This window comes from Poromitra crassiceps (assembly GCF_964638095.1).
Source record: "Poromitra crassiceps genome assembly, chromosome: 1".
Lineage (NCBI taxonomy): Eukaryota > Metazoa > Chordata > Actinopteri > Beryciformes > Melamphaidae > Poromitra > Poromitra crassiceps.
In genome coordinates this window covers 129,499,906-129,514,974 of record NC_139623.1, presented here as the reverse complement: position 1 = coordinate 129,514,974, position 15,069 = coordinate 129,499,906, and the positions used below count along the sequence as shown (strand labels likewise).

Below are 15,069 nucleotides of genomic sequence, written 5' to 3'. Positions count from 1 at the left end.
ATCGCCCATGCCCAACCGTGTGGCATTTGGAGAGGCAACGACACTACCTTCTCGCCATTGACAGTACCGCATGCGCGAAACGTGAACTGGACACGTCAAGACTGTAGTACCTAACAAACGTGTGATGAGAGGACCATGAGGCCGCAGCGCACATGTCCTCCACCGATACACCGCACAATAACGCGGAAGACGTCGCAACGCCCCGCGTAGAATGCGCCTTGATACCCTCCGGGGGTACCTTACCCATGGCAGAGTATGCCAAAGCAATCACCTCCACTATCCAGTGTGATAAGCGATCCTTGGAAAGGGGTCAGCCCTGGGCTCTCTGCCCGAAACAGACCAACAACTGGTTTGAAGTGCGTAATGAGCACGTCCTGGCCACTTAGGCCGAGAGCGCCCTTACGGGACACAGCATGTGCAAACGTCGCTCCTCGTCCGAACTGAACGGCGGGGGACAGAATGCTGACAAGTCTATGACCATAGACCTAAAGCTGGCATTAATATTCTTAGGTTGATAGGCCGGGTTAGGTCGCAATGTAACCCTGCGCCCATCATCCGCGAAAACCATACAGGACTGCTGCACCGAGAGGGCAATCAGGTCACCAACCCTCTTTCCTGACGACAAGGCCAGTAGCAGCGTGGTCTTCAAAGACAGAAACATCAAATCGACGGAGTCCAAGGGCTCGAACGGATGACCCGCGAGCCCGTCCAGCACCGTAACCAAGTCCCATTTGGGAAAGACACACCGCGACGGCGGGCGCAACCTACGCGCTCCCTTCATGAAGCGCGAGATCAGAGGGAGCCCCCCCACGGGCCTACCCTCAATTCCCATGTGGCAAGCAGAGATCGCAGCTACGTACACCTTAAGCGACTGCGGGGACTGGCCGCGTCAAGAAGTCTCTGAAGGAAACAGAGAACTGGCCGCACACCACAGTTCACTGGATCCACGCCTTTGTCCGTACGAAATTCAGCCGGCCTGGCACATGAACCGCCGACAACGAAAGGAAACGGGGATAAGCCCGCAGTTGAATCTCCGCCGCTAACCGGTTCAGCGCCTCTGACTGCACACCGCCCTGCTTGTTCAGGTGGGTGATCGCAGCTGTATTGTCCGAGCGGATCAGAACATGATGCCCATGTATGAGCCACTGGAAGTGAACCAGAGCCAGGTGAATCGCTTCCAGCTCTAACACGTTTATGTGGCGAAGCTCCTGAGCTCCCCACCGGCCGTTCGCCCAAAAACGCCCGCACACTGCACCCCATACCCAGAGGGAGGCGTCGGTGCGAATGACCAACCTGAGCCGGACAGGGCCCAACCGAGTGCCTCTCGAGAGGTAACGGGGGTCCGTCCATATGGCCAGCGCCCGCCGGGCCAGACACGTCAGAGGAACCCTGCGATGACGGTCCCTGGCCGGGTCCAGGCGATGCCTGAGAAACCAGATCTGGAACGGGCGCATGTGTAGCCTCCCCAGCGGGAGCACATGCACCGCTGAGGCCATCAGCCCCAACATGACTGTGCACTGATGCACTGACACGGAGGGACACAGACTTAGGGCTCTATCTTCCCGCCGGCGGTATTTTTGCGTTAGCGCCCGTTTTGCGCTGGAATAGCGCCGCGCAAAGCCCTAATTGTGGGCATGTCGGCCCGCTGCGCTTCACGTCATCTTGGCGCACATCTCCGTATAGGCATGATTATGCCCAAAAGCATTGTGGAGGTGTGGTCATGCCCATAAAACCACAGCGTCACGTCAGCAGCTTCCTCCTCACTCAGAGGGACTAGAGTGAGAGAGAGAAAGAGGGACAGAGAAAAAATAGCCTAGATGGGGAGAGGGAGAGAGAGGGAGAGAGAGAGAGATGTGAGGCTGTCATGCATATAAATCAAATAACATGCTCATGCCCACCTGTGAATCACCTGTGTATTATTGCCATTTCACACGCTGAAAAAGGGCTGCTGCCCAAACGTCTGTATGCTTATCGCTTTTCGGGCTCTCTTCAATCTCCGCTGGGGTAATATACTGCATGCGTAATTACGCAGCATACTGAGCGCCGTGATGATGCTGTTCTATTTGAAGAAGTTGAATTTCGTTCCACCAGCACACATTTTATTAATCAGCTATTTTCTATTCGTTTCTATTAATATATATACATCGAATCCCACCAATTTAGTCTTTCATTTTCCCCTTGGCGCACATAAAGACACATGCTTCCGTCACTGTCTGCTTGATGGCGAGAGGGACTTCAGCTGCCATCCGCGCTGTGGAGAAGCTGGTCTTACATGCAATTGCAGGGAAATCGGTTACTGTACTGGCCGGACACAGGTGTTGTGCGAAAAAATGATGTGTTTTGAATTGGATTAGGGGAGCGAGGGTCTGGCGGGGCGGGAGTCTGCGTGCGCCGGGTGCTGGACTGGAGGGGGGTCTCCCCCGAGAAGGTGGGAGCTGGACGGGTATGCAGGCTTGGTGGTGGGTGGGTGTGGGTCGGTGCCCTGGGTGTTTTGGGCCAGCCAGGGTGGGGAGAGGCAGCTTGGCACAACACCGTCACAACTTTCTCAAAAGCAATCTATTGTTACCTCACACCACAAACCTGTATGGTCGGGAATCATGTAGCCTAATAAAACCATTTTACCATTTTACAATTTCGGAGCCGAAATTGTAAAATAGCAACATTGCTCCACAAACGTTGCTATTTTACAATTTTTTGGGACATCGGGTTGGGCATTCCGAGGAGAGAAGAGTGTGTGCAGGCGCGAGTAGAGAGTGACATCCATGCCGTGCGTAAATGGATCCAAGCAAGGATTTCCTGCACTGCACGGAGATGTGGAGACTGTCTGCGCTCAGGCGTACGTCTGTGTTTGCGCTAAGACCAGCTATTTCCTGGCGTTAAAATTGAGAGCACCCAAGGCGATTTTTTCTGACACACTGCGCTGGAACGCCTATTTTGGAACAGCAACCCCCAAACCTCTCTTTGTGCTCGGCACATACCGACGGTATCTTCCCCACAGCGCTAAATGACACTTGCGCGAGACACATTATAGGCTAGAGGCCCAGCGACACGCCTGGGCCACGCCTACACCTGTGTCATCACAGCGCAAAACTGGATGGTGGAGGCAGACGATAGCTTAGACGCTGGGAAGATAGCAATAAGGGGCGCGCAAACGCAGCGCAAAGGCAGCGCAAACGATAGCGCCGTACAACGATAGGGCCCTTAGTGTCTTTGACGTCCGCACTGTGCGAAACTGTCGCTCTGGCGAAAGGCGGGCCAGCATGGCCCGAGAGTCCAGCTCGAGCCCCAGGAAGGTCGGCACCTGTGCTGGGACGAGGCAACTCTTCTGCCAGTTCACCAAAAACCCCAAGGTCTGCAGGTGATCTGTCACCATCTTGGTGTGTTCCATGGCACGGACCCTCGAGTCCGCCACTATGAGAGCGTCGTCGAGATAGAGGAAGACGTGAATCCCATTTGCGCGGAGGGGAGCCAGGGCTGTCTCCACGCACACCGTGAAGGTTCGTGGGCTCAAAGACATGCCGAACGGCTGGACACAGAATTCGTAAGCCTTTCCCAGGAAGGAGAACCTCAGGTATTTCCTGTGCCTCTGAACCACGGGGACATGGAAGAACGCGTCTTTCAAGATCCACGGAAGTAAAGTAATCCCCCGGCCTCTATGCATTGAAAAGGCGGGGGAAGGAGAGCATTCAGAAAGGGAACTCCTCAGCGTCTTGTTGAGATGCCGAAGGTCCAGAATTGGACACATGGAACCGTCCTTCTTGGGCACGGCAAAGTACCTGTGATAGAAACCCGAGCGCATCTCTGCCTTGGGGACCGAGCGAATCGCCCCCTTGGCGAGCAACGAAGTAACCTCCTTGCGGAGTATGTCCAGGGACCTCCCCTCCACGGCCGAATCGGGGACACCGACGAATGTGGGTGGAGGTGTGGCAGACTGGAGAGCGTAGCCCTTTCCAAAGGGTGCGCCATAACCATGGGGTCGGAGAACATAGGAGCTCCCAGGTGCTGAGCCTGTCGGACAACAATGGTCTCTCATAGGCAGAAGGAGTGGAAACCGCACCTTTGGTCATGTGTATATTGTGGGGGAGCAGGGGGCGTGAGAGGCTGCGCCCACCTGCCGCATGGCTAGCTCCGTAGATGCTGGGCATGCCGGGAGAACATCCCTTATGCAAACCCCTACTACTGACTACCGTGGGTGCGCCGGATCAGAGTAACCCTCCCGCCGCGGGACTTTCGTGGGCTGGGAGGACTGCGGGGACGAAGTCCTCTTTCGAGCCCGCCCGCACACGGATATGCTTACTAGTCACTCTAGGAATAAACTCCTCGGCCGAGGAGAAGCTAGTTGATGCTATTCGCACGGATGCAAGCTAGCTATCTAGTTAAGAACTGAGAGCGGCAACACACTCGAGTTAATACTCTCAGATTCAAACATTACCCCAGCCGGCGTGAACGTATGCAAGCTACACGGTGGTAGCCTATGCAGAATGTGCTAAGAACACAATAAAAGGCAAGGCACCCTTAGTTTTTGATGAGCTCGTCCGTCGCCGCTGGTGAAGAGATGCAGGAACGGGTCCCCGAAGCCTGGAGAATCTCGTCCACCGTACGCCTTGTTTAGTCGGGCAATAAGACGGAATTAGCCCGGCTAGAGAGCGCAAACGTTAAGTTAGCACACGGAGCTTTGAATAATACCTCCTCAGCGGGCTGGAAGAACGAAGGAGTGGCCTCCTGGAATCTGGGCGGACGTGACGTCGTCACGGGGAAAGGAATGTGGGTGGCCGCCTCAGTTCCAGGGTTACCACGCCACCTGTCGGTAGGTGGTTTGGTTTTATATAAAGATAATTTTTGGAGCAAAAATAATATTCTTCCAGTGGCTGCGTGCGCAGCGAAGATGGCACTAGAGTGAGAGCTTGAGTTCGAAACGAAGTAAAACATGCTGTACTAGCATTGCTACTACTCGTTACTAACTGTGTTACACTGCCTATGTTAACATGAAGGGAGAAACATGCTGTACTAGCATTGCTACTACTCGTTACTAACTGTGTTACACTGCCTATGTTAACATGAAGGGAGAAACATGCTGTACTAGCATTACTACTACTCGTTACTAACTGTGTTACACTGCCTATGTTAACATGAAGGGAGAAATACACTACTAGCATTACTACTACTCGTTACTAACTGTGTTACACTGCATATGTTAACATGAAGGGAGAAATACACTGTACTAGCATTACTACTCTACTCGTTACTAACTGTGTTACACTGCCTATGTTAACATGAAGGGAGAATACACTGTACTAGCATTACTACTACTCGTTACTAACTGTGTTACACTATGTTAACATGAAGGGAGAAATACACTGTACTAGCATTACTACTACCCGTTACTAACTGTGTTACACTGCGTTCTACTTTGTCAAACCAAGTGATTAAGCTGTATTTAGAAAAAAAACAAAAAACAAACAAACATGAAAAATCATTTTTAGTCCGCTTTTTTGTTTTGGTCTAGTCTGACTGAAATGTTGGTCTCTTCTGATACTAGCTGAATAACTTGGTTTGACGTCTATGGAAAAATGAATGGCGGATGAAATCCCTTAGGTCATATGCAGGACCCGGAAGAGGGCGTAACTTTGACACTATAATTAATCATGACAGATTTGGCATGAAAACGTTAGCATCTTGACTAATATTTAAAATAAAGTTCTATGGGAGGGGCACGGTGGGGCAGTGGTAGCGCTGTTGCCTCGCAGCTAGAAGGTCCTAGGTTCTATTCCCACCTGGAATGCTGTGAGTGCTGAAGGAGTGCGTCCTCGAGTGCCCACCGCCCGGGTGGGGTCGTCAAAAGGGCCTTTCTGTGTGGAGTTTGCATGTTCTCCCAGTGCCCCCTGAGGGTTTCCTTCATATAGGAACCCCTCACCAAAAACATGCAATATCCTGGTCGCTGAAGTGGTGCCTCCTCTGGTCATTCGGGGCTGTTCGGAGGGAGGGGAACTCGTTGGAATAGCGTGATCCTCGCACGTGCTATGTCCTCTCGGTGAAGCTTCCCCTGTCAGGTGAAAAGATGCGGCTGGCTACTGGCCATGTCTCGGAGGAAGCATGGAGCCAGTTTTGGCTCTCCCCAGATCGGTAGAGGGTGGAGCAGCTACCAGGATAAATGAATTAAAAGCCCTAAGGGGATATAAAAATGGGCAAAAAAAATCTGGGGGGGATAAATAAATAAATAAAATAAAGTTCTATGGGTTTGAACAAAGCTTGGCAGTGAAACGTGTTTGTAATGATGGTCCCGCATGAGGGACCTTAGTGGTTAACCCGGTATAAGATACATTACCTTGTTTACTTTGATAGGCTATATAACAGGTTACTGTGGCATTGAATATAATAGAATAGAATAGAATAGAACATAACTTAATGTGTCCACCAGGGTGGAACATTGTCTTCGGCTCAGCAAACACAAAAAACAACATAAGAAGCCAGAAGACAATTAGTGAGACAAAACAGACATAGACAGGGTTGGATGACACATTAAAAGCAGTTTGAGTCTGCTTTAAATCTTGTTGGCAGCTTACTCCTTTAATTTTTCTGCCATCTGTGCAAACTCAGGCTCATAGGGTTCATTTCAGTGTCAACAAAACACATTACACAGGCTACTAATAGTGTCATTTCTTTCTGCTGTTCAGTTAAAGAGGGAGGAAATGGCTGACAGCCTCACCTATTGCTAGTGGACTGTGGGTGGGACACTACATGTGGAGAGGAATTTGTTAATTGGTTCATTCAAGGCCCCGGCGATACTGAACCGCAGGGTGTCAGAGGTTGTAAACAGCTTACTAATAAGAATAACATCATAGCCGGAATATGGCCAGTTGCCTGTAAGCATTGTTTCCCTGTCCCTCACTTTCTTTTCTGACTTTCTGTCACTGTTTATGTCTCTGTCTCCATCTTGTATCTCTCCATCTCATAATCTCGCCTTGCCTTTCTCCATTTAGTTTTTTTTTTGCCTGTTTGGCTCTGTCTTCTTTGTGTCTGTCTCTGTCTCAGTCTCACTCTCCGTCTGTCTTGTATCTACCTCTGTTCCAGTCTGTCTTTCTCTCTGTCTCCATCCAATTCTCTGTCTCAATCTCAATGACTGCCTCTATGGATGCTGCTTCGACTCTTTCTCTGTCTGTTGCTGCTGTCTTCTGCCGTGCTCTGTTTTTTAATACCTCTGCCTTCATCTGTTGTTGCTATAGTGTCTCTGTCTTTCGGACTGGCTCTGCAATTCTCTTTCTTTGCTTTTGCAGCTCTCTCCCTGTTGTTTCTTTGCAGACAAATGGGCACCATGTGCAATGTAATATACCATATACAATCCCTCTTTAATCCTGTCATTCATCACAGAAACAAATCATATTCCCACTCACGTTTCATCCATCGCTCCTTAATTGCTCTCTCTCTCTCTCTCTCTCTCTCTCTCTTACACACACACACACACACACACACTGTACATCCACATGTATGCAAGCACATAATCTGCAGCAAACAATACACACACAATGCTCTCCATCATGCTATCCATTGCTCGATGCATCTATCCATTCATCCATCCATCTCTCTCCATCCTCTCTCCCTTTCCTCTGCCCTGCCCCATCTCTGTGTGATAAACAGGGAGTGAGACACGAGGAGACAGCCAGTGGCTTGCTCAACCAGTTTGCTGCAGATTATGTAAGAGTCATAGATTAAGGGAATATCCAGGCAGATCATTGCAGGCACATGAGTAGGCAGGGAGCCCCCATGCTGGAGGGGGAGGCAGGGGGGGGGGGGGGGGCAGGCAGCCCCCACGCTGGAAGCGGAGGTGGGGGGCGGGGGGGGGGGGCAGGCAGCCCCCATGCTGGAAGCAGAGGTGGGGGGCGGGGGGGGGGGGGCAGGCAGCCCCCATGCTGGAAGCAGAGGCGAGGAGAGGGCGGGCAGCCCCAACGCTGGAGGGGAAGGCGAGGGGGGAGGGGGAGGCGAGGGGGGGAGGGGCAGGCAGCCCCCATGCTGGAGGGGGAGGCGAGGGGGGGGGGGGGGTGCTGAGAAGGCTGCAGCCCCCACGCTGGAGGGGGAGGCGAGGGGGGGAGGGGCAGGCAGCCCCCACGCTGGAGGGGGAGGGAGGGGGGGAGGGGCAGGCAGCCCCCATGCTGGAGGGGGAGGCGAGGGGGGGAGGGGCAGGCAGCCCCCATGCTGGAGGGGGAGGCGAGGGGGGGCTGAGAAGGTGGGCAGCCCCCATGCTGGAGGGGGAGGTGAGGGGGGGGGGTGCTGAGAAGGCTGCAGCCCCCACGCTGGAGGGGGAGGCGAGGGGGGGAGGGGCAGGCAGCCCCCATGCTGGAGGGGGAGGCGAGGGGGGGCTGAGAAGGTGGGCAGTCCCCATGCTGGAGGGGGGGGGGGGGGGGTGCTGAGAAGGCCGCAGCCCCCACGCTGGAGGGGGAGGTGAGGGGGGGGGGGCAGAGAAGCGTGGTTTGTTTTTGTGTGTGTAAAAGAGAGAGAGAGTGGGAGATATATGCATCATAAATGCTTGCACCAAATATGTAGGTGGGAAGACTCTTCCTTACAAAGAGTGATGAAAAAAATCCTGTATAGAAATAGTCATCGACCAGTCACGATCTACTGTAAATATAACCTGCTATGATTGCCAGTTAAAGCTATAACAGGAATGGAGATCACACGACAACATGCACAAAATCATTAAGCTGTAATTAATCACAAATACAACTGTAAACAAAACACCAATGGCGATGGAACGTGTATAATATCAGTATATCATTGTGCGTGAGGGGTGTTGCATGCATGGTCAGTGGTGTGTGTGAGTAGCTGTTATATGTTGCAGGAAATAAACAGAGAGAGAAAGAGAGAGAGAGTCAGACAGAGAGAGAGAGAGAGAGTATACTGTAGGTCTGGTCACAGGTGCGCTGGCAATCATAGGTGTCACTAAGCCTAACCACTGGTGTTAATACGTACATGGCAGAGGTTTGTATCCCAGCCCTTAAAGACACAGTATGTGACTGTTTTCTGTCATAATAATACCATCATAATACCTTAGCTGTTTGCCTGAAGTTGGCTTTTTGCAACATATAGGCTACATCAGCTGTAGGTGTAGTGTCATATGGATGTGGGCAGAAGTGAGCAGTAGTGGAAAGTAGTCTGAAGTGAAAGCACATCATATGAGGCAGACGACTGATGAGTCCTTTTCAAAAACGTGGTCAAACATTGGGTTGAGAAGTGCAAAGCAGGCTTGTATAGTCAGATAGGGTGCTATCCAGTGTGCTACATTTTCTAAACATTGACAAGCTCAACAAGAAGAGTTTTGGAGGACATGACTGTGTGCTTTCTGCAGCCTTTTCTGAATAGTAAAGTGTATCTTTATTTACATTTGTTGATTAAGCAGTGTGTTTTGCACCTCGGCGCTAGTCCATCTTCCACTGGTTAAAATTGGATTCCAGCAGCACTTGTGATGAATTATGAACAACACGCAAAATCACAAAGTGATAACATAATCTTCTGTGCATTATACATTTGTGTCAGGATCGTTAATCATTTTTATTCTCTCCCATTCCAAACAAAAAACAATGAACAGACATGAGTGCCAGCAGGGCTGTAGTGGTAAAAAAAGAAATGTCTGCGGAAGCTCTCGTTAGGAAAAAAAAGTGGATACATGATAAACTATATATATGCAAGTTTTTCCCCTCGCTGAAATTTTGTCTGACTTTGGACCATTATTTAGCCCCCTTCCTGACAAGCTAGCATGACATGGTGCCAAGAGATGCCATAGGTCATCTAGTTTCATATGATACCCATAGCTTCACTCTAGCTTTAAAATTGAGCCTGCTGCTGCCGGGGACGTCCGCAGTTAAAAATCGCACAATAAAAACCATCATAAAAAGGTGAGTAGGTGACTATGACCCCTTTTACACCTGGCATTAAAATGTATTTTGGGTGATCAGATTGCAATCAGATAGTGCTTGACCACATGACAGTACAGGTGTAAATGCATCCAAGAGGCATTGAGGATGGATTGTGATCCGATCAGCCAAACCATCTCCGGAGGTGGTCAGGAACACATTGTGACCACATTGAACACAACCTACGTGTAAAAACGCAAATGCATTCTCAATTGACATACCAGAACCCTCACCACTGTTTTTTCTGCTGCTCTACGCTATGGAGCTTGCCTGATCAGATCGCAATCGGATCTCAACGTGGACACTGAGACACATATCAATAGCCTACCACATGTAAAATGTAAGATGTGAATGTGGTCCAGCACTATCCGATTGCAAACCGATCACCCAAAACACATTTTAATGCCAGGTGTAAAGGGAGTCTTTGTTGTATTTTAAAAGATACGTAAACAGCGTTTATGTGCGTTGAGACCCCACGGCTGATATTTTCAGATACTCAGTGCCTTGCGTGGATGAAGCATGACATTTAAATGCATGTACGCACACCCCATACACACAAAAACATGTAACCCAACCAAACATACACATACATGTATACAGTACTCCTCCTGAGCACATACTGCAGCCCCCCTCCTAACCACGCATGCACGCACGCACGCACGCACACACACACACACACACACACACACACACACACACACACACACACATACACACACACATACACACACACACACACACACACACACACACACACACACACACACACACACACACACACACACACATACACACACACACACACACACACACACACACACATACACACACACACACACACACACACACACACACACACACACACACACATACACACACACACATACACACACTAATAATAACTAGCACTCTTGTTTAATACACACACACACACACACAAAAACAAACAACATGCATACCATCCATCAGTCAGTGCTCATCCTGGCTCTGTCAGAGTGGATCTGTTGAAATGTAGAGCGGTGGATATAGAGAAGAGAAGCTGATCCCTCTGGGATTTGACCAAGAAGAAGCCAGGCGAGCCTGTTGTCATTATCAAAAATAGCTCACGCATCAGAGCAGCTGCACACGCACATACGCCACACACATGCCACACACACACACACACACACACACACACACACACATGCCACACACACACCATACTACATGCGACATGTGTGCTCACTGCATGATTTGTCACCTCCGAGGGGCTGTCACAGCGATAGGCAGCTGACATTTGCAGCCACAACCTGGTGCTGCCGTGTTTGGACACCAGCCAGTTAGAGCAGAAAAACAATACCCTCCAAAGACCCATTTCACATTTTAGCCTAAATGCTCCATCCAGAATTTTGCTTGACCATACATACACGTTGTATCCAATGAAAAATACTAATATTTTATAGCTCGCAAAATACATTCACAATTACTTCGTGTTCATGTACCATCAGATCTATTGTTTAGTCTTCTATGAATTTAAGAGCAAAAAAAAGTCTTTAAACAGTTAATAATTTAAATAATTCTCAAAGTGGAATCAACGGCCCATTTACAGATTGGGACATGATGTCCTTGGTCTTCGTCTTGTCTTGTTTGGGACACTCTCACAGCCCTGCAGTACTGCTGTGGCCTCCTTCTTTTTTTGACACATTATTTTAATCCTGAGCCTTTTCATGCCCTGTTCCAGCTCATCCAGCTTTTACAGCCCCGTCACATGATAACCTTGGCTTAGCCTCTGCTAAGAATCATCTGTATTGAAACACAGCCCCATCACATGATAACCTTGGCTTAGTCTCTGCTAAGAGTTATCTGTATTGAAACACAGCCCCATCACATGATAACCTTGACTTAGTCTCTGCTAAGAATCATCTGTATTGAAACACAGCCCCATCACATGATAACCTTGACTTAGTCTCTGCTAAGAGTTATCTGTGTTGAAACACAGCCCCATCACATGATAACCTTGACTTAGTCTCTGCTAAGAGTTATCTGTGTTGAAACACAGCCCCATCACATGATAACCTTGACTTAGTCTCTGCTAAGAGTTATCTGTATTGAAACACAGCCCCATCACATGATAACCTTGACTTAGTCTCTGCTAAGAGTTATCTGTGTTGAAACACAGCCCCATCACATGATAACCTTGACTTAGTCTCTGCTAAGAGTTATCTGTATTGAAACACAGCCCCATCACATGATAACCTTGGATTAGTCTCTGCTTAAAATCTATGGATGTGTGGATTGAGCTAAGCCTACCCGACATGTTATTTCCAGAAAAGTCACCTAGCCTCGGACTTAACGTTAACCTAACGTTAGCACAGGCATTAGCTAGCTAACATTAGCCGTTTGTCACCAAGCCTGTCTGACTGATGTTACATTCAGCAACTGCGTTGGTTGTGCAGGCAGCCAGGAGGGACACTTTTTTTTACGCGGAAGAGTATGATTTATGTTTATTCCATATTGCCATACTTGGTCACCGTTTTATAAAAGCAATAGCTCACTTCAGGCCGTGCTATATGCTTATTATACCAGACCCTTAGGTGTGGTATAATAAGCATAACACAGCCTGTCGTGAGCTATTGTTTAAACGCAGCCCCATCACATTATAACCTTGGCTTAGTCTCTGCTAAGAGTTATCTGTGTTGAAACGCTGATAGTATTGTTTTTCGCTCCATCGCTGTCCCGTAAAAAGAAAATGTCTCACGCTAATGAAGTCTTTAGAGATTTCTTTAATCCTTTTATCGTAGTGCAGCATCTCTCTCTCGCTCCCCCCTCTCTGTCTGTCTCTCTCTATCTCTCCCTCTCGCTCTCTTTTACTACAGAGCCACTACTACAAAGCAGCGACAACTTATCTTGTGGTTTGGAAATATCTAGATTTAAGAAAGAGTTTTATGATTTGCCAGGCAGGAGGACAGGGTTTTGGATGAATGAATAGGCAAAGGGGCGGTTACTGCGTGTGTGCTTTTCCGCTCTCTCTCTCTCTGTTAGTTTGTTTAGTCATTGACTTTGGTCCTTGGCTTTCATATGCCACCTGAAGGTTGAATAAGTAGATGTGGATTGTTTTCTTTTGTTCAATAAAGGTGCTCTCTCTCTCTCTCTCTCTCTCTCTCTCTCTCTCTCTCTCTCTCTCTCTCACTCTCTCTCTCTCTCTCTCCATAGAGGCAGCATTGTCTTTCTTGAGTAGATTCAACGTTTTGTATAGTTTGGTTCAATAAAGGGTACTCTCTCTCTAACTCTAACACACACACACACTCTCTCTCTCTTTTGCTCTCTCTGTCTCTCTGTCTACATCTCTCTCTACATACAGGTTTCTTGAGTAGATGCAAGGTTTCATACAGTTTGGTTCAATAGAGTACTCTCCTCTCGCTCACTGTCTCTGTACATACTAGCGGTATGTTTCTTGACCCATTTCCCATATGTAATCTCTCTCTCTCCCTCCCCCCCTCTCTATCTCCCTTCTCTCTCCCTCTCTCCCCTCCTCTCTCTCTGCAATACTTCTAACTATCTGCTGCTGGGATCACACTGGTTTACTACTGGTGTACTGGCACAACAATAATAACAATAACAACAACAATAATAATAATGCAATTGAATAAATAGTCAATCTAAACAGCATTTCTCGGTTTGTATATTGCCTGCATCAATGTACTTTCATGAAAGGGTTTGATTGAAATAACATCAAAACAAAAAGAAACACCATTGATTTCCTTTGTTGAATTTAATTACTGTGGCATTGGTATTCCAGACATAGTTTCTGGTGCACACACACATTCCCACATGCATTGATCAACTCACAGTTACCAGCCGTGATAGTGGGACTGCTATTGTTTCCACCTTGTGAGTGTGTTTGTGTAGTGGGAACTACCACAGAAGTCAGTTTGAGTACTTTGCCTGTTGTTTATGTCTGTCTGTCTGTCTGTCTGTCTGTCTGTCTGCCTGCCTGCCTGCCTGCCTGCCTGCCTGCCTGCCCGCCAGCATCAAAACCATGCAAGATGCAGTCACAAAACATTACATTAATCTTAAATCGTGGCCGGTATAATCCCATCGCAAGATGGTCGTTAGTTACATAGTGTCAAACACATAATATTTCACTTACATATTCACATCCTCCAGCACTAACATAAAGGACAACATTTTGCATCCATAGCACTTAAGATATGATGAGTGTGTACAACAACACAGCGTTATTAATACTGCCTGATGTAATATAATATCAATTTTAATGTAAATCTCCTCTTACAATCTCTATTATGTCTCCTTGCCTCTCCCATACAGACGGATGCCATCAGTGTGCTGAAGAAGAGGATGAACTCCGCCCCGCTGTTTGACCGTCCAGCCAAAACCTTTCCCAACCCGCCCGTCAACGCCCAGGCCTTCCTGCAGCAGGGCTCGGCTGTCCCGGACAACAACGTCCTGACCGGCACCAGCATCATCGACAAGTACTCCCGTATCCTCTTCCCTCTCTCGTTTGGGGCCTTCAACTTGGTCTACTGGATCGTCTATCTCACCAAGGACACAATGGAGATGTCCAGGTGAGCAGGCTGTATGGCTGTAACGCTCACACCAGAAGCGCTCTGTTTTGCTCCATACCTCGCTCTGTTTTGCCCCGCGCCGGCCACAACTTTACGCGTCACGCATCAAAAATAGACCTGAAGCGAAACTCTCACTTCATGCATCGCAAGGCTAGGCGAGGTAACGTGCTGCGGCCGGTGTGATCGGTCTCCCCTGTTAACAAGGACACCGAAATGAAATGGCCTCTGCGAGGCGTTGCTTCAGCATCGGATACGCTTCTGGTGTGTTTGGGCTGTTATCAGATGATGGGTCAAACTATCATTTGTAGCATTTAGATTACATTAGCCTTTATTGTCTCCCTTAGGCAAAAATTTGTCTTGGGCATTCGAGAGAACATACTCTACAGTAGGTGTCGTCTAGCACACATATACACACAATTATGTCATTCTGCAGTCCATGTACAATCAAACTACAATTAACATTCAATAACAGATATCCCTATACACCAAAAACATGCACACCAAGAATAGTACCTAATATTGCACAAATGCCCTAATATTGCAAATGCCCTGTGCAACAATATTGCACCTCCCCCCAAGAAAGGTGTGATGATAAGTTA

At 48.6% G+C, this 15,069-nt stretch overlaps 1 protein-coding gene across 1 annotated transcript in view; it reads left to right on the top strand.

Annotated features, from left to right (window-relative positions):
• Positions 1-14,474, top strand: part of gabra6b (gamma-aminobutyric acid type A receptor subunit alpha6b) — a gene marked incomplete at both ends in the record, with an annotated part of 49,935 nt that extends 35,461 nt beyond the window's left edge. Inside the window, one exon of the mRNA XM_083646499.1 lies at positions 14,214-14,474. Coding sequence (XP_083502625.1) covers positions 14,214-14,474 — 261 coding nt within the window. The remainder of the gene's footprint in view (positions 1-14,213) is intronic.
• Positions 14,475-15,069: the final 595 nt, after the last annotated feature.